The 21,465-nt window shown below is 40.6% G+C and overlaps 1 protein-coding gene across 1 annotated transcript in view; it reads left to right on the top strand.

The window, feature by feature from the left end:
* ZFPM2 (zinc finger protein, FOG family member 2) overlaps positions 1-21,465 on the top strand; it is an 815,442-nt gene that overhangs the window by 507,854 nt on the left and 286,123 nt on the right. The window contains exon 5 of the mRNA XM_069621491.1: positions 966-1,077. Within this exon, the coding sequence (XP_069477592.1) occupies positions 966-1,077 (112 nt within the window). The remainder of the gene's footprint in view (positions 1-965; positions 1,078-21,465) is intronic.

Below are 21,465 nucleotides of genomic sequence, written 5' to 3' on the forward strand. Positions count from 1 at the left end.
AAAGACTGTGAAAGCCATCTTGATTTGCTGATTATCCACCTGTATTCTTGACTGCAGGCCTTGATTTACTAGGCTCAAGTTGACGTAGCCAGTATGCTTGGATTCACCCGTGTATGTCTCTCCTTACCAGCCTCTCATGAGTATTTCAAGATTGCTATTACTATGATTGCCAACGACTCAACCCCAAATTCATTTGTGTACACGGAATCTCCTATGAGGTTGTGCATTTGTGCATTACGGTAGGTGTGACTATAAACAGGAGTGATAAGTGACATTAGTATCTATCAATCAAAGCTGAGAATGCACGCTTCTTTTTCTCCTCGCTTTACAGAATGCAGGCTGTGAGGATACTGTTTTTCCAGCCCTTACTCTAAATATCTTTGCTGTATGTTACTATCGTCTATGCAGAAACATTTTCCCTTGACTCACTAGCAACAGTACACCTCTGGCAGCAGTACAAATGTACTTCAGTAGCACCCAGTGTGGGGGAGGAGGTGGAAATATCCCTGCTGAATAATTTGACTAGCAGAAAATACATGTTTGCCAGGTGGAGGCTTTGAAATGGACACCGATTTGGTACATTCTTGGCTGCCTGTTTCAGGAAACAGTCCGATCTCTTTGATACTGAAGGACAATGTGTCTAAAGTTCAACTCGAACCACTCAGTTCTCTGCTCTGAACGTGCGCTCCCTTCTCTTTATGATCCGGAGCCACCAGGGATCAGGGTAATCTCTGAGATCTGACACAGTATCGTGCTCCAAAATCCGCGATAATAATTCTCAAAAGCTGGAAAGTCGCATGCTGTGTTATGTCTTATAAAGAGTGCACTGTGGCAAGGAAATGGGTCCGCGGCTGAAAGAGGTTAGAAACGTAGGCGTGTTCTTAACAAATGATCATTACTTGTATTATTCGAGTTCTTAATGAACACAAGCCAATGGCATCTGTTTGTTATGATCCTTTCTGCAGAAGACAAAGGCATCTCCCCCCATGGTACTGACTGCAGGCCCCAAGTGGCTGCTGGATGTGACTTGGCAAGGAGTGGAGGACAACAAAACCAACTGCATTGTGTACAGTAAAGGTAAGCACCCGTTGCATGTGTTCTACTCCCTTTGTAAGGTGTTTAATTGCTGTGAATCGAGTGAAGGGGAAAGGAAGACATAGGGCACTTGAGCACATCAATAACTCTGTTTCTTCCATTGTCATCCTAGCATGTCAATGATGTATTCCTCGGGCAACTCTGCTGCTGGGGGAGGGACCTCATGTGTTTAGGATGCTTCTGATACCACTCAGTGGATTTCATATGATAACCATTTAAAATGCCTAGGGTAGGTTTTAGGTACCTTTGGGCATGCACCATCCCGTTAGATCAAGACTAAAAAAATGCATAATTTGTATTTTCATTAATATGCTTGTGTGCATGTGCAAAAAGCATTTGTGCAGGTCAAATGGTACTGTAACACTGTGCATGGTTGCTTTAATGTTTCAAATGGTGGTTCTTCCTGTTAGACATCTGCTTGCACACACTATTATCTTTTAACTGTATTGCTATTTTGTTCTCTGGTCACAAACACCTGTGTTGGGGCACACTTACTACAGTTCCAGACCCAGGTGCTTTCTGTTCTGGACCCAGTATGTGGGCCTCCCTTATCTGCATGAGGGATAGAAAAGATGCCAAAAGCATGTGGGGATTGATTTGTCAAAGAAAGGATGTGTTTGTGGAAAGACCACTGCTTTTGGATGGGCTGGTATATATTAAAAGGACACATGGCTCCTTTACAATGTTGCACATTTCAAACCACTTTGTTTTTAGATATTAAGCTAAAGATGTAGATGCAGGTAAGACTGGATCCCTCCTCCCTACACCTCAGAAATGACCTGGAGAGACTACTTTTCAATGAACATCTTATGAATCGCTGACCACTCTACTCAACCCTACATCTCTCGCTCTGCAGATTTCCCCCTACCCTGCTCCTCCTACTTGTACGCCACTGGGTATGTCCCATATCTGTAGCACGTGGTTATTTCCCAGCTAGGTTTGTGCTTTATAAACTCCTGAGGCTTGACATACTTAGGAGCTACCCACTGGAAACCACAAAGTACTCTGAGCGTGTATTAACACTTCAGGCCGAGGGCATTAAGACCCACTACTTTAAAAAGAGAAGGGTCCATACTTCCTCCTGGAATATGAACTGTCATTGAACCCATATCTTTATCCTGGTAGCTGTTTGATGACCCAAAAATGGGATATGTCTCAGACCTCCATACCAATAGATAAAACAGGCACATTATTACAATTAAGTTCATTTTCTGAAATTCGTACTGACAGTAGGTATCACTACATATTATCCCCACCAAAAATATTGCTGTATATATGGTCGTCAGGAATGGGCATAGGTGATATTTTTGGGGGGATCATTTTTGGTGTTTCTTGGGGGCGTGGGTTGCGTCCCCCACTCCTTTAAAAATAATGCGGGGGTTGCGGTGGTGTCCCCCACAGGTTTCATGCCTTTATATTGCAGCAAAAATATGGTGATATTTTTGTATGGCGATATTTTTGCGGGAATATTAACACATGGAACCCCAGCATGGGGCAGATCCCCTAATCACAGAGCAAGATCTTTCCTAGGTGTATTGGGCCTTCATTATCCTTTGCAACCACACACTATAAGGTTAGGGGCTCACAATGCATCAAACATATCTTTCCTCATATTTGTGGGCAAGTGATTCCCCAGAACGAGAACCTTAATGAAACCATAGCTCTGAAATTAACAGGTTATCATTTTTAATAATAGTCCATATGCCCTACTTCCTAGCAATACATTGTGGAACATGTTTAACATGCCTTCACACTCACTCCTCAAAGACTTGCAAACTAGGTTAAGTGATTCCCTGCAGGAAAGAAATAGCTAATTCTTCACTGCATGGCACTGTGCTACTACACACCGCCATCCCTCTTTGCTCTCACTTCCCTTTATGGATGACTGTGAGGGAAGAATAAAAGAGTAGGCTAGAGTGGCTGGGTGCAGGTTCTGAGTGTTAACTACTCTCTGACTTTTAGCACATTATTTGCACATTTTGCTTGCATAAGCTGCTGGCACCCTTAAAGAGTGGTCATGATTTTGTTTGGCAATATCACATTTAGCGCTCTGGTTTGCATGGAGGCAAATGCATGGGGCAGTAATTAACACAAACTAATGTCTACTCGGATGTTCTGCATTGCTAAGTTAACTCCTTCGTGTGAAGGACCCTCCTGATGTCAATGATTGGCTTGTAACATGCTTGCAACTATAACTGTAGTGGTTTATGCACCCAATCCTGTCAGGACTGAATCTCTGGTGACCTAGAGATTACTGTCAGGAATAAGAGCAACGCTGGTGTTTTGCATCATTTCTGCTTTTTGTTCTGCTATATTTAGATGTATAGCTTGGTTGCTAAGATTATGTTTGCTGTTTTCCACGAGGCCCTCTTTCCTTAAGAATGAAGAGAGAAACCACTCTTAAATAAACCTCAAGTGGTAAACGTGAATAAACAGTTATTCAGTGTCTCGTTCATGAATTCTTGGAAAGCACAAGCAACAGTGAAAATGATCAGAATTATGAACATAAAGAACGGTTACTGGGCAGTAGAACATTCAATTCGGTGCATTAATTCTCAGGTGTCACACATTAAAAAGTCACTGGCTTTGGAATTAAATGTTAGAATAAGGTTTCAGGAGCACATGGACTAAGTTATTAACAGACATGCATGGGCCAATGTTTCTTTAAGGTACTGTTTGCTCACCAGTTGGTGGCTTGGCTGATTTTGAGGCTTAACACTGCAGGATGTAATGGGGAATTCAAGATACAAAATCAACGATTCAGAATAGTTCCAAAGATAGAATGCTCTGTAAATCAAGCCACATGAATGTAATATTCAGATAAAGGAAATTAACTTTTGGAAATCATTATTGACCTCCCCTTAGCCAATGAGAATGTTCAGTATAGGAAATAGGTGAACACATCCCAAGGACTTTAAACAAATCTAAATCTTTGAAGTCATTCTTGGTGACTAGGTTCCTTAAGAGGAGGCCTGATCCTAGAAATAATATGTGGTTATCTATGGGAAAGTCAGGATTACATCATATCCCCATTGGGAAGCTTGCAAATGTAGTGCATTATGTTAATCCCAGAGCAAGTACAATTATGAAGTTTTAAAATAAAATTCATGCAACTAAATGTATGAAATATGTACTAATACGTAGATGTAAACATGTTACAATGTTACATTAGAAGCATGATATGGGAGTTTAAGATTTGAGTTTGAAAGAATTTGAGAGAAGTAAGAGATAATAACATGTCATATCCAGCATTAGGACATTAATTAGATCACAGAACATAGACCATGGTCCCATGTTACGAAGAGGGGATATCATGAAAAGATTCTAAGACAAAAAAAGGCACGGTATATTGTAGATCTGGGTGCAATAGTTCTGAACAGACATAATATTGATAAAATATTGTTTTGATAGGAGATTGAAAGATTGTTAGCAATTAAGTATAAATATTATAGTACTTCAGGTTTCTCATTGAGGCAGTTTTAGATGAGATGCCTTAAGGTACTAATGTATGTGCATTTTCATTTTCCTAATTTATTACATCAATTTTGAAGAATTAATGTGAAAAGCTGGATTGCCAAAGTGTTAGACCATTTAACTGTAATGTTGAGTTTACATATTTCAAGTAATTATAAGTGAGCAGGCTCTTGTTTAATCTATATTTATAAAAGTGAAAATGGGTAGGTTTGTTTGTGGCAGGCATGGCATAGTGTTGTTCCTTATACAATCCAGACCTGTTCACCAATATGCACCAAATGTTGCATAGTTACCTGTTAGGTTCCTCCGGACAATAATGGCTACATGACATCTGGACACCCCACACCTTTCCGAGGATTTCAGCAAAAGTCAAAAGGTGTTTGCCGGTTTGAAGCTTGGTGAAACATTGTTCCTCATACAATTTCACACTGTTTCTCCAATCTGCACCAAATGGTGCATAGCTACCTTTTAGGACCCTCCAGACATTACCACCTACATGACATGTGGACACCCCACACCTTTCTCTGTATTTTAGCACAAGTCAACATTTGTTTGTGGGTTTGCGGCTTGGCGAAGAGTTTTTCCTTATGCAATTCCACACTGTTTCACCAATATGTACCAAATGTTGCATAGTTACCTGCTAGGACATTCCAGATATTACTGGCTACAAATCATTTGGACACCACACCACTTTCTCTGTATTTTAGCACATTCACACATGAGATGGTTGCCTGATATCGGCAAATCATCAATGTGGTCCTGGAAGGACCAATCCTCAACCCTAGAATGCACAGTTTCTGGGACATTTGCACTACAGTGCACTGCAATGAACTGCACCATGCCAGGTGAGGCAACATGTGGGGAGGGAGCACAGCAGCACATCAACTCACTCCTGCCCCAATGTCTGCTCTGGGGTATGTCAGCCAGCCACACATGCCCATTCTCAGTGCAGTTTACTTCAGAAAACAAAGCACAGCAAGTGATAAGTGAATCGGAACAGCAACCAACGCGATCATCGATTTTCAACAATTAATGAGAGGGTTGTCAAGTCTGTCCACAGAACCCATTCGGAGAACAGTTACTTTTGGCTATTATAATATAGAATAGATAGTTGGACTGTGAAACGCATATTGTAAATTCATCTGAAATACATAATGGTTGAGATTAGCAACATTTTAACTTATTGTAAAGATATGTTAGGTAAATTATATATACATCCCTTGAGCCATATTTGCCTCTTTGCACAATAGAGTAACATATGTGATAAACTACCATAAGTTATATGCGTCACAGCGACGTTCCATGATCAAATGCAGAAACAAGCCCAAAAGAAGATTCCATTTGTAAGATCACAGAACTTTGACGTGACTTGTAATATCATTATAACGAATGGTTGGGGATATTTTATTCCTTATAATAAATGGCCAAATACTCTCATCCCATTTAAAACCATCCTCTTGTTTAGTAAAATGTAAGAGATTTTCATCTTGCTCGTGTATATATTCAATGCAGAATCTGGATTCCAAAAGGTAATATGCAGTTTTAAATGTGTTGTAGGAAATACTTTAAGCAGTTCAATAAAATGCATCTAACAATGTTTGTGTTTTAAAGTAGGCAATAACATGTAGATTATTTCTTTCATGTTTGACACCATGCACAAACTAAACATACTACTATAAACGGTTCCTTATCAGTAAACGGCTGAAAAATGTCACAGAAATCAATTTTACACAAACGGAATTCGAAGCACCTTTTAACGACTTCAAGTAAGTGCTGCAGTGACAGCTGGAATTCTCTCTTTTTGATTGCTCAAGCGACAGGCAAGGTGACATCACAACTGAAGCATAATAACTGATAACAGAGCAGTAGTGATGTCATTTTCTTATTACAGGCCAAAAGTGATAATGCGACTTGCTTGTAGTAATACAATTACTTAGACACTTTTGTACTAGTATTTCAGGCTGCCACATATTATAGTTTCCATTTGGTACATTTAGAATATATTGCAAGTTTGCACGTAAGAGTACTGCTTACATTCCATACAGCATTACATGTATTTGAAGAGAGATCATATATATGAAACAATATAAGAAGGGGTAGTGCATTATGCAGCTGTAAATATCATGGACTTTGGACTTGCTCTCTGTGGTAGATTTAGATACAGGATTGAAGCGTTCTTACTTGGAAAGATCGTATAATATTTTGTGTATTTGCACATAAGAGTGGAGGTTTACAATTAGCATAGTTAAATATAATAAAAATGGTTCTACATATTTTATAAGGAAATAAGTACATATTCTGATTAAATGTGCACAATTAAATGAATGTATGAATATATTGTTATGGAAATGATATAATTTTACAACCTTAAATCTTGTTGACGAATACACCGAGGCATTTTAAACATACATGTAATCTAGTTCAATATATAAATATGTAGTGATGAGGTAAAATTATTAATTTTACTGGAATAGAGAAATGTAAATCATTGTACTTGAATTTTGAGAGCGCCCTCCCATAGTGTGTTTAAAATGAGAGAACAATACTCTGTGATACAGGTGAATATCAGTGGTGGGGAGGATCATCATGTCAGTTTATGCTTCTCATTTTTTCCCTGAAGTGTTCATTGAAGAGCAGGGTCTTCAGACATTTCCTGAGATCCCGGGTGGAGGGAGCCAGATTGATGTTAGGCGGAAGGTGGTTCCAGAGGGTGGGGGCATACGAGGAGAATGCTTGTATTCTGTTCTTCTCCTTCTTGCAATTTGCTGATTCCTGTCTTGCAATATTTTGGCCACCAGTGCTGTGTTCACCTCCTGAGATGCTGATCTTTACATCTAATCATGACAGTGATTTGGAAATTAGAGCTTTGAATAGTGATGCAGGCTGTCTTGAAGGTAGTTTAAGCTTGGAGGAGTATCCAGTGTAGAAACTTGAGAATGGGGGAAATGTTGTCAAAATATATATGTGGTATATATATATATATATATATATATATATAGAGAGAGAGAGAGAGAGAGAGAGAGAGAGAGAGAGAGAGAGAGAGAGAGAGAGAGAGAGAGAGAGTTCACAACTCCTTCATTCAGAAAATGAAAGGTCCAGTATTCCCAGCACTGATGTGAGAGGATCTACCATCAATACCGGGTGAGACTGCCTTCCTGAAGAGAGTATGAGGCTCCTAAGCACTAGAAGGAGAATACAACTTAGGTTGCCATGAACACTGTTGTTGAACTGTTATGCCCCTCTCACCCTTTGTCTTACAATTCTTTCTGGGAGGGCCAGACTCCAGAGGAGCAGCACTGGGGCTACTGAACCCCTCATAGGAATGCTGCACTGTTGGCTTTTCCCTATCACCACTGGTCTTCATATACTAAAGCAATGGGGTCCCATGAGGGACCACACAATCTCAACCACATTCTTAAGCTGTTCAGAAATAAATGTAGTTCCAAAGGAAAGAAAAGAATATTTTCTTCAGTTCTCATGCCAGCATAGTGAGTCACAACTCTGTCCTTTCCATAAAATGTTAATATACTGCTGTAGATGGTCAGCTCTTTCTTACAATATAGCTGCCACTGCTTTATTGTGCTATGGTTAGTATTATATTGCTGTATGTTTTTATGCAAAGTTTGCTTTTCTTTCTGAAATAAACTTGAAACTGAAATAATGTGTCAAAAGGAATGAACACATGAGTTGTATAATTTCATATTGAATATGACTAATTCTTACAAACTGTAAATAACAATGCTAAGCGATTCCACCTGACTCTTTCCTGCTCAGGGTAAATGAGAACTTGCATCTTTTGTGGTGTCTGTAAACATGCTATTTGACATAAGATGGCCATTTCACTTGGGCTGCTACATGCATTTTCAAATTTGAAAGCGCTTTAGAACATAGACACAAGGGGCACATTGCATAATTATAGATGTGTGCACAGAAAGTCTACTATCCAATTATATGAAATCTCAACAGCACTAGTTTGGCAACGCTCTCAATTATGTACCTTTGTCTCTTGTTGCTTGCACCTGATCCCTTGGTGTTCCCGTTCTTCTCCTCCCACATGTATCTCCTGTTTTGACCTTCAATGCACAATATTGTCACTGCTTTTATTCATCTTTTACCCACCACTTCATTCGGAGGCTCCACTCCTTTAGAAACATGCATCAATCATACAAAACGGCAACTCTGGCCTCCATCCCAATGTAGCAGATTTCTAAATACATTGGAAGCAACTTAGAACTTAATAGCTAGCAGAACCAATTACATCGACAAAACATGGAGGTTTGTTGCCTTCAATTTGTTTCATGCCTTTTTCCCTTTGTCTCCCATTTTCATGTGTGTTTTTGTCCAGAACATTCTGTAAAAAAAAAAACATTTCCTGTGACCTAAAACCACTTGAAAAGTTTTTTTCACAACTTTGCCAGATGGGCCAAATGGTACGTTTCCTTTCACGCATGGATTGCCCTTTGGCTCTTTATTGCTGTCTACATGATGCCAATGCAATGCACTCTGGTGTCTTGAAAACAGCCAATTAACCTGATATCTTTCTTAAACTCACATTGCACCCTACATATTCGCCTTGTTGTTGATTACATCCGGCTCAAGTGAACGTGCACCTTGAGCTATCTGCCTCAAAAAATCTCCAGATACTTCACCACTAGCTATTGCCATGTCACATCCATAGACAATCTCTGTTCTCCTTGGTCGAGCAGAGGTGCCGTCTTAAGTGAACATCCTCTTCCCTGGATGGTTTAGATTGCGACACACGTTTGTTTATTGTCAAACTCACTCACGGGCCCACGGTTCATCACCATCTGGTGTCTCTACTCTGCCAGATAAGTTAGGATCATTAAAAGAAATAACATTATTTGGGGATAGTGGGTATAAGGAGTTGATACCTGTGTATAGATCACTTTTGGAGCCCTATGTTTAGTATTTGTAAAGCTAAATGTATCCTGCACCAAGAGTAACACAGCTCTAATTTATAAAAGCTACAGTAGGGTTCATGCTTAGAGCCAGATCATGGATCATCTCTGCATGATTTCTATGAGAGATGATGGGTGAACGGAAGTGGAAGAGGAAGGAAGGCAGAGTGCTGCTATTAGCAAATACCCTGGCACCCCTGAAATGTGTTCTTCATGCTGCAGCACGACTCACCAAAGGACTCTCTGCAAATTCAACCACATCACCCTGACCATCTTCAAATCATTCTGCATCATCTACAAGCCTGTCAGCCTGAAGTCCCCAAGCTACCTCACTGAGCAACTCAGCAACACAGACCTTTTCTGGCTATGCCCCAAGACCCTGGAACATCCTCCCCATCAATATCCGACTCGCCCCGTCGCCTCTACACGTCAGGAAGGAGCTCAAGACCTCCTCTTCAAGGAATGACTCCTCCCTAACACCTAGCTCCATACACCTCCAGTCCCCACCTAACCTGAGACTGGGTGATCTGTTCCCCTTTGCTTCCTCCCCTGGTTATGTGTAGTTCCGTGGCTGACTATTGCCCTCCCCTGTTGTTATTTGCCCACTCCCTTTTTTCTCTCCTCCCTAACCTTATTGTTCCCCCTATGATTGTAAAGCATGCCATTGCTTCTCGGAGCTAGGTCTGCCCTCAATAAACACAATGGCCCTCATTACGACCTTGGCGGAGATCCATGGTGCTATTTGCACCATGGTCCATGGCGCTAAGCTGCCAACTCCGCCATGGTGGTTGGCGGACTTACCGCCCCATTCCGACCTTGGCGGGGCGGTAAGTCCCCAATCCCCATTTACCCTTCCCCATTCCCATTTCTGCCCCATAGGGTATAATGGGAGTGGGGAAGGCGTTAATTACGCCACCGTAAATTACGGTGGCGTAATTAACAACAAGGTCCCTTAGCACCATGGATTTTAACGCCTGCTAAAAGCAGGCGTTAAAATCACCATGGCGCTAAGGGAACTCGTACTCAGGCGGAAAGGGGCGCCATGGTTTACGCCGGCGTAAACCCCTTTCCGCCAGGGTCGTAATGAGGGCCAATAATATTTAAAATAACAATAATAATGCATACATCTCTGCTTCTGATGCCCTACAGTGTGACATCAAAGTGTGGCAATGCAACATGCTGCATTCCCTGCCTGGCAAGGCACAATTTATTGATGTACCTTCATGGGAAAAGCAGTGAATAAGCATGAAAGTAACCTGCCCTGGATTGTTGCCGCACTGCCTGCCAAGATCAAGTTGTGAGGTCTAAGTCGCCGCCCTTGCATTGAAATTCCTAATCTCGGTTCTCTGTACATTTAGCAGAATAGTCTCTATTTTGTCCAATTCATTTTCATTTTTCTAGTGTATTAGAAAACACCCACTGAGATCAAAGATGCGTTTGTTGCGGCAACCTAGTGACTGTTGAGCATACGCGCATTCAGGCAAATAAGCACGCGCATCAACATATTAACATACAAAGCACTAATCGCAGCATCAAAGACCCAGGAAAACTTGTTAGAAACAATTACAACTTGTTCCTATAATCATTACATTTCATGCACTCAGAAGAGGATTTTGTTTACTGCTACCAGGCTTTGAAAGTTGAAACAGAAAACAGAGCTTGACATGTGCATTTTAAAATCACCAGCAAACAAGGTTCGTGTAAGCACGTTTTTTTGTAAACCTTGCAACCATGCTTTCCCACCACACAACACAGCATTATTGTTATATAGGCCAGAGGCCAGATGCACTGGTGCTAAAAATTGAACAAATGCATAGATAATATAAAAGGGAGAAAATATGGTTTTCCATTATCTATATTATATACAAAATGTTAAATTGGGACTGAAATGTACCAGACTATTTGATTAGCATGTTTGCTGCATAACATGAAAAGAAATGTGTGTACTACATTTCTTTTTATGTTATGCAGCAAACAGAACATGAAAGAACTATTTGTTTAAGGTTTGCCCTTGTGCAAATGTTTGAGATAATATGGATTGGGGGGTAAACCTGTTTGCTCCATTGCCTATTATCCAAGTACTAACATTCGGACAACATGAATTTGCTCCAATTCTTTTGCACACGGTCAAAGCTTTAAAATTGCATTCCAGATGATAGCTCGGGGTCTTGCATTAAAAAAGTAAATCTTCTAAATATTTCTTTTTAGCTAAAACATTTTCTTCACAACAAACTGGGCCACATTTCAAATAAGAACCAGACATTATGGAACTATATTCAGAGGAATGCTTCTCTTATAACATTTCTGTCTCTGAATATGTATGCAGAACGTCTTTTATCAATCAATTTAATTTGAAAGAATCCTTCAAAAGGAGGTATTACGGTACAGTACAGCACTGTAAACCAGTCACACCTAGAAGATAAATAGCTAAAGATTAAACTAGTAAATAAAAAGATAACAGAGACTTGAGGCACACTTGATCCCCTGAGGCAAGCTGTTCCATACTCTCAAACTGGCACTTGAGAATATGTATCCAGATATCTTTGGTTGATAAGCTCTAGGAAGGGAGCGCAGACAATTCACTGAGTGTGGCATGATGCTCCATGATGCTGTCATGAACGTAAATCATCCAGGTCAAAAGGCAATGCAAACCAATCGCCTGAGTAGAATTGTAGGTTCAACAAAAGGGACCTGCAACCTTTGGATCTACAGATGTTTTCGAGTACAGATCCCATCAGTCCTCCCCAGCAAAATCAATGGTGAGGGATCAGGGGAGTCATCCTCCAAAACATCTAGAAAGCTGTTGTTAGTTGCAGATCTCTTTTCTAGAACCTAGCTTTGATGTTCAACTCTCGGTGGAGCCTGTGTGATACTGAACTTGAAATGTTCCCTATGGCAAGCTGTTACCCAAAATGTGCTATGACAAAGGCATATATATCCCATGATTTACATTCCTTACTTGGACAGTTAACAGGAAGCAAGAATAAAACCCTACTCTCTCCTTATATGAAAACTCCGATAGAATAATACAAGAAAAAGGGGTCAATTAAGCAGTGTTCACTAAATACCCCCTAGCCACAACCCCAATTGCCTCTCAGGTCCCACGATCATCTTAACAATGTAATTGTTTGGCGTTACTTATTCATACATGTAACTGCTTATAAGTAGTTGTAATATTGATGCTATATTTAATGTAAAGGGTGATACCCTGATGGTCGAGTAGTTTAGGTACTGCATCATACTCGTTCCAATATGTTTTCAGATTTAAAGTTCTGCAATCAATTAATTTGTATTCAGAGTTTGATATTATATGTACATATTTCTGAAAGTGACAGTCTTCATTCCTTTATATGTCATTCTATGAATATCCATTGTTGTCTGAGAGCCCCACTGTGCTGCATAGAGTTTAGTGAAGATGAAGATAGGGATCATGGATTGATGGTGTATGGGCTGCAAGGTGGAGCTTTGGTTGTGGTAAATCCATGTCTGGATAAGTGCCTGGCCATTGTTCAGCGTGTGAGATCATGGCTGGATCCCAAAGAATTGTCATTTTTCTCAAAGTTTCCAGTGCCATCCCTGCCCTCTTCTCTCCTATCTCCTTCATGCCTGACCTTCTTTCTACTTGCCCAAGGCTCTGCTTCTCATGTTAACCTTCTCACTATTCAGGAAATGTCACTCTGCAAAAACTCTAATCTCCACCCTCGTGCTCAACAAACTGTGGGATGTATTTACCCATGCATCCGAGCCCTACCTCAAAACTGTGCAGAAAGACCCAGAGAAAGCAGAGCAGTATCCAAAACCAGAGAGAGCTGACCCAGATCACTGTGAAGTGCAGAGACCAGAGTCCAGTCTAAAACCTGACCAGATCCGTGGCGAGGCCCATTCTAATTTCTAAATATAGTGTGAGTACATAGTAAAACTGTGCAGAACCAATCTCTTAGTTAAAATAATATAGTTCAAGCTATTTTAATCTAAGTAGAACTGTCTCCTAACTGTCACCTGTCATTTGTAAAGCTGTCACTTGTCATTTTCTAGTTGCAAGCTGCACTTGTCTTTTTGAACTTTAAAATTTCAAATCTGAAAAACGACCTTTATTTAATCGCTCATATCTCCGCGACCGTTTGTGCTAGAGACTTGCAGTAACTTTCATCTGGAAGCTGAGATCCTAGGCTTTCCTAGGACCCCAAATCGATATTGATAGCCCTTGTAGTTCTTCTGTAATCGCGCCAGACGCATTCGCGAATTTTGCAGCGATTTGAAAATTTCTCCACTTGCAAAAAGATAGCTGCTTTTGCTTTCCTCTGAAAAAAATTGTTTGCCTCATAAAAACTATCCCTGCATCACTGCTAGAGTGAGCCTGAGCTAATATTAACTAGATACCACTCACCTGAACCTCTAGAGGGAATTAAAAGCATTTTAGCATATTTTTTTTCTTCATTGCCAGCACATATAAAAGCATTTTGGGCCTGTGTTTTCAACTTCTGTAGTCTAAGTTGCTGGGTGAACTGAATTACATTTGAATTGCATTTCTGAGAATTGTGTGCCTTCCTTCCATTTCCTTGCATTGCATAAAAGGGGGGGTGAATTGTCCAAGAAAGTGATTACATTGTCTTTGCTGAAATCCTATCAAGTTATTTTCTTTACTGCATTTCATTCCACATTGCATCCATTTGTAACCATAAAAGTATTGTTGCTATCTTATCCATTTCATGTCAACTTCTTAGTGATTATCAAGAAGTGTGCTAGTGCCAGATTCTCCGTTGTTAATCTTGATCATCTCAGATTAAGTGTGCTATTCAATTATTAATTTATTCTAAAGTGTGATATATATACCTATTGTTTAAACTATCAATTAAACCTTTTAACTTGCAAAACAGAACTACTTCTTGGCTCAGTGGGGTCAGGAGGATTCCAAGAGAGGGGTGTTATATAGGGGTAGTCATCCAGAACGCATGAACTGGACATAAAGATATATCAATAAGGGTTTTCATTCAGTATTATAGACTAGGCGTTGACTTAGCTGTAGTGTTGAATTGAATCCTCTTACAAAACTCAACTACTGCTCATGCCTTACTCGTTAGCATTTTTGCCTTTTCTTTCCTCCCACATGACAAAAGTGCTCAAGTTTGCTAACCACACTCGCCACAGCATATTCAAATTCTCCCCCTCTTCTACCTAACGCCAACATGCTGATCGTTTCTCTATGAACAAGTGCTTCCTTTTCAAGTTCCTTCTCCCACTCTTCAAAGCTATCAATGGGCTTGCTTCTCAGTACCCTTTTCACTATATCTCTGCATAATCACCATCCCAGTCACTCTGGCTCCTCCTCCGACCACACCCTCACTGCCCCATAGCTTCCCTGTTCCTCGTTTCCATTACATTCTTTCTACCTACTTCTTCCACTCCATTGTAATCCGCTTCCCATCAAAATCAAATCAGGATCTCTACAAAGCTTGGCTTAAGCTTCACTAACGTTCCAAAAAAGGAGCTTCCTCTGCTCTCTCCCACCTCCTCTGTATGTGACGACACCAGTTCCATGTAATAATGTACTTATGTAATTTTGTGTATTTTATTTTTAATTTATTCATCATTTATAATGCGCTTAATACCAGTGAGTGACTTCTTAGCATGGGATCGGGATTAAAACCTGTGTTGCGCCGCATTGCCTTGCTTTCAAGACAACCACGTTGCCCCTGAGATATCCTTCCTCCCCAGTACAATAATTCTCTTAAGTTTGAACAACCTGCCTACCTAGGTCAATTTTACCTTTGTATGTCAACTGTTACTTATATTTTTCTTGTTTGTTTTGCTTTGGGTTGTCCCTGCTCTATGTCTCGTTTTGTTCTTACCCCCATAAAATGGCTCACCATCTTCAAATCGTTTATTGTGAGTCATTTCTGATCGAAATTGACATATGTATTCTTCAAAGAAATTCAAACATGTTAGTCAATGTCTAGAAATATGAGGTGGGTGGTTGTACCAAGTCAGCGGTTGGCTGGGTTAATCAGGGATGCATATGATGAATCAGTGATGCTGAGATGGAATAAGGGCAGAGCAGGGTCGTTTCGTGTCTCATTGCTTAAGCCTATTACTAGGTTGGGGAGATGAAAGAAACTGGGCACGAGGGTGAACCAGTGGCTGGTTAGGGGAATAAATAGATGGCCATTCAGTGCATACTGAGAAAAAGGAGGCAGAGACAAGGCAGATTGATGCAGTGGCGTGTCAACAGACGCAGTGGCTAGTATGTGGGGGTCAACTGATGTGTGAATGACTGAGAACGGAGAGTCAGTGGTTTGGCAGGGGAGTCAGTGGCTTGGTAGAAGAAGACAGGAGCTTAATAATAGGCCTAGCATGTTGAGTCGCCGTTTGCTCAAGGGTGAGTAGTTGTTGTGCAAGTTGAGTGTAGATGGAATCAGTGACTGTGTGTATGTGAGTTAGCAGTAGGGCAATTCATTATTAGTGTAGTAGAAATTGGGGTGGTTAGTTACTGGTTGCTCTATTGTCTGGGTAGGAGACGTCAGTACCGAAACAGATTAAAAACATTCAAGTGGCATGGAGATCAGAAAATGTACGCACTCAGTCAGTAGGAGGAATCATTATTTAGCCACAACAAAGTCCAGGGGCATGGATGGAATGCCACTAGTTTATCTCGGGAAGGTAGGTCTTGGGAAATTTGGTTGAGTGGCAAAGCAGTCCAAAACCACTAGGAAGGCAGTGAGTGTGGGTCTCTGTGTGATATGAGTTATTTGGGGTGGCTGTGCCGCCTTGAGTTAGTGTCTAGGCTTGAGAAATGAGAGATCTGTTAGGCATATGACTCTGATAATGTGTGTCTGCTTTTGTGAGTTCTATTGGCTGGGCAGGACATGAGGCGTTCAGTAGTGGATATACCTCCTTCCAGTGACAAGCTTCATCTATACAGCGCTATGTGTTATGGTATTTACCTCCCGCCTTCATGTCTTCCCTGCTTCCTGCCTTTGCCCCGCCTTCCACCGTCGCGCCATTTCTTTACTCCACTTTACCCTCTAGTGCACCTTCACCGCTCCCGGTCTTTAATTCCTGCAACTTCCCTGTCACGTGTCCTTTCCTCCTGCTACTTTACCTTCCTCCTTATCACCCTCTTGTAAGAAACAAGTCCATGTAAACACGGTTCTGCAACTGTATTTGATTAGAAAATTTAGATAATGCTTTATGTTTTAATCGCCTATTAAAAGGCAGCGGGATTATCGAGCCGCATAAAGATCCCTACTAGACAAACACATAGACTGCACACGACAGAGGTCTTAAGTGATCGTGTTCCTGCCTGATTAAAAATGTCCTCTGTCAGGCCTTAGAGATAGCAGGTTTGGCTGACCCCGTGCACAGCTGACAGTGAGACAGAACAGAGCAGGATTTACTCATAGATGGCACAGTGTGTTCGTGGAAAGTGATGCAGCCACAGAACAGCAACATTTCTGGAAAGCATTTCGTGCCACAGTGCAAGAAGACCTATGAAGTGTGCTCCTTCTGCTCATTTGACTACTAGGCAGGTGGAGGGGTTAATGTGCGTTGGAATTGTGAGGATAGTGCATTGATGCACATACATACAGAAGGGAGGACACTCGAGCAAGTCTGTATCGATTCACTTCCCTTTTGCTATTCTCTAACTGCTCGAAAAACACACGTCCATTTCTGAACCATCGTAATTTGTACAGTGAAGAACCACTGGGCCCGATTCATGGAATATTTGCCCGGTTCAAAGTGAATTTGCACTGCTGAAAAGTGACTTTGCACTGCCGACACAAACCCTGATTGATAGAACCGGGCAAACTGTATTTTTGCTGGCAAAGTCCGTGCAAAGTCAGCCATGAAATGAGGGCTTGTGTCGGCAGTGCCAAGTCACTTTTCAGCAGTACAGATTCATTTTGAACTGGGCAAATATTCCATGAATCGGGCCCTATAGGTTTGCACTAATGTGTGAACAGGTCTCCTCCAAGTAATGCTCATCAATGCCACTGCCAAGGGCAAAAGGAAGGACTACATCATAGGCACAATCACCTTTACTCCTTTTTGTACTTTTTATGGCAAATCGTGACAATGCAGCCTGACATTTATGCATGGCAGGCAGCATTTCCAATGGATTCCTATGGATTCCACCAGTTTTAGTAGGTGTAAAATGCAGGTGGATTCTATATGAATGCAATCCCTGCCAACCTGAAAATCATATACTGGAGGTAATGCATGTGGATGTGTTTGGCAGAGCAGGTGGGGGGTGGTTGGAAGTGGTAATCCCACTCTGTGCCACGCTCACCATACATATAAAAGACAAAATGGTGGAAAATAAGAAGCTGCTGTAAAATATGTGTGCACACTTTTTGCCCATGCTTTTTAAATGATGCAAGAATCAAAATGGCCACCCTACTAAAGATATGTAATTTGTGGCATTGAAAGTACACTCTGATGTTACAGCAATGCATCAGTGTGAATTTTAAGACTGTAGGCTTCGGCATCACATTCACCATTAAGTAAAATAGCTTAAATAATCTGATATTGCTTTTTAAATTAGTTCACGATGTAGGAGGTGCTAATGTTATCTGTTATCAGGGCTACAGTGGAATTGCATGACAGGATAATAGCAAAACAACTAACACAATGTAAAATTACATTATCAGGGTGTTAAAACAAAATGGTGCCCTAAAGGAATCTGCACGCCAGCTTCCAGCTGCAGTGTAATTATGCTTAACTCTGATAATTAAAATGCAGCAGAGATCAACAGAATCATTTTCATTAAGAAAATTATTAATGATAGTAGAGTAACTGTAATTGATTGGAGCGCACAAGAGAATGACTGCACAGGAAGAACCGACAAAGAGAATGCAAGTGGCAGCCCACAAGGATGCTGTGTATTATTCATAATGCTCAGAAGCCAAAGCCCAGAACAGGTGATGGGTAAAAGCCTTGCTAAAACCTAACGCATCTATAATGGATGTTAAGTAAACTTCCCTTAAATATGCCATGTACAAGGTTTGTGATCGAAAATTGGAGCTGCACTCCACCGACTTTGATAGACAACTGTTTTAAAAACACCGTACAATGGCCTGAAACCCCATTGGGGATTTGGCACATTTACCACAAGTGGTAGTAATTCTGTATGTGTTTAATCCTCCATTTTATTTATAGGTAAAGTGCAGAAAAAATGTCCAGGCAAGTGCTAGAGGTTTTTTCCTCCACCTTCCCTCCCTACTCCTAATATGAAGGGGGTGGTAAAAGTAGTATTCATTTCATCGTCGCCACTTTTTTTTGCCACACCTCCATACTTGGTGTGAGGCCAAATATATCCATTGCGCTTTTTCAGTTGTACAAGATACGGTCGGACTGACATTCGGTTTTAATGTACCGAGCACGCAAGTGTTTATTTACCTTCAATCATAATTCATCAGGAGAAAAAACAGACAGGCATTATGTTCTACTTTAATACAAGCACTGCGAGCACACAGACAGATAGAGCCATTGTGACAACTTTATAAAATGTATTGAAAACTATGTCCCCAATCCAGGTAAATGTGTTAATGTGTGTGCTTGTGCAATTGCAGGTGGACAATGGCAGAGTCAAAAAAGTAAAAAACAACACGCAGTGCCTTGCACAATTCCCTGACCCAGCTGAATTCCTTGTTGATGTCTGAAGATCCTTAGGAATTGGGCCAGTGTCCTATTCCCATTTTACTATGAAGAGCCTAGGAATTAGGGAGGGAAATAGACTTGGTTGTGAGTAGCAGCATTTCAGATTATTTCTAGATGTGCGGGCAAGGCCTCCATAGTACATAGGATGAACTTCCTGGACTATGGAGAGGCACTTGCAACTTCTTTGGTGCATAGGGTCCAGCTTTCATGCAAGCATGGCTTCGCACATACGGAGAGCTGAAGTCATTTTCATGGCAGGTCTTCCTTCATGTGTGGGTTATGGGCCAGTGTGCAAATGAAGACAACGTATGCCAGAGTTATTGAGCTACAGGCTGCCCCTCATACTTGCAGATGCAAAGGACCTATGGTAGTTAAGTTCAAGTGCTACAGAGGAATCCATCAAAATAGTAGAACCCCAGACTATTTCCCTAATGCAAATTGATAACGGAAAACGGTAAACTGCGCAACTCCTGTCATATGTGAGGCAGATGGCTCAGTGTAGGGAGAGTAAAAGACCAATGGAAACTTTTTCAAGTTTAAGTGTGAGAATCACCATACAAGTACCCCATATGAGTTTTCATGTACAGCTCGTACTTGCTGCCACACCATGTGTGTATGCTAGACTGATAGGGGACAGTATAATAATACTTCTCTGATTTATAGGATAAGGCCTGTTTCCTGTATCTGTATTATTACTAGTATTATTATTATTATTATTATTAGTAGTAGTAGTAGTAGTAGTAATAGTAGTTTATTATTGTGTGATTGCCATGTTGCAATGTTGCATAAATGTGACTTGTGTCTTGTTATATAAACATAGAATTGTTCCAGCCTACACAGTTTACAAACGCTCTTTTTTTTAACCACAACCTTTGGTGCAATGTAAGTGTATGTCCATGTTTCAGTTTGCACGTCAGGTCATGCAAACATGCCTTATATATAATCTATCCACAGTATATGTCAAATGCCACTTGCAAATCTTACCTTATACCCCACTGTGACTTGAGGCCGGTTTAAACTGGGTCTGTGTTGCCCTCAATTGGCGCTAGTTGATTTTCTGTCGTACGTTCAACTTCAGAAATATTCCAATACTCTTTTAATTTTAAATAAATCCCACTGCTATCTAGTCAAGGAGGTCATTGAGTCAAGCACTCGCCACTGAAATATGTGCGTGGCCTTGCAAGCCACATATTAAACCTAAGGGTTTCATGATCCTTCTCAGGATAAGAAATGAAATGCAATAATGTGACTTTATCACAACCCCAGTTTCTATCAGGGCCATGAAAGGAATCATTCCTGTTTGTGTACTGTTTTTGTAACCTCTGAACCCACAAGCACAACCCACTCTCATGCTGTCCCTTTTAGAGCAATCTTCCTGAAATGTCTGCCATTTCAATTCATCAAAGAATAGACCCTTGATATGGAAAATCTACCCAATAATTTCACTGCAGATGAATCACTGCACACAATTTTCAGTTCTGAATATTAATCACTAAGACATTCGCCTGCAATATATCATTAAACAAAGGCACAGATAGAACGTTTGTGAAAGGGGAAACGCTTTTTTAGACTGGGGGTTGAGTTTAGGGTTAATGGTGGACTGCGGGAGTGCTTTTTGCTGTTCCGCTGATTTTAAAATATCCTACAAATTCAGAAATGAAATATTTGGGAATTAAAACATCAGGGGTCAAAACACATGTGACCTTGGAGAAATCTTCTGAAAGACTCAGGATTCAATGCCCCACAAATCTGGACATCCTCGTCACATCTCGGGCCAAGTTTGATGTGGTCAATTATTGGGACACAACACTGCACAGATGTGGAGAAATTCATTATATTTTCACTTACATCTGGCACTGCTCACATGTTCTAACTGCATAGTCTAAACTCTCCCAAGTCTTCAATTAAATGCACAAACTAGAAACCCACAAATCTACTCTTAGAATGCAGGGAATGGATAGAACCAAATCTGTGTGCCCAAATGTCATTTTTCTATGCAACATTTCTCTGGAAAGAATACTTGCTTTTGATACTGGAGAAAATAAAATGTTTCTGGATTTGCTAATGAATGACAAAAGTTCTTTTATATAAATGTGAACTGAAAAGAACTTTTGTATACAGGCCGATAAGCAGCATTATGGTTCCAGAATTAAGTGCTGTTTAGAGGCTACCTTGTATTATGTAGGATTAGAATTCTTAGAAACAATATTAATAGTTCTGAATATGTGCGTTATAGATAGAGAGATTGTCACGGGCAGGACCTGCTTAATTGGATACATAAACTATGTCATTTATAAATGTTGTCTTGTGGTGAATTTCA

Source organism: Ambystoma mexicanum, chromosome 5q, assembly GCF_040938575.1.
Source record: "Ambystoma mexicanum isolate Mex_15411 chromosome 5q, UKY_AmexF1_1, whole genome shotgun sequence".
NCBI lineage: Eukaryota > Metazoa > Chordata > Amphibia > Caudata > Ambystomatidae > Ambystoma > Ambystoma mexicanum.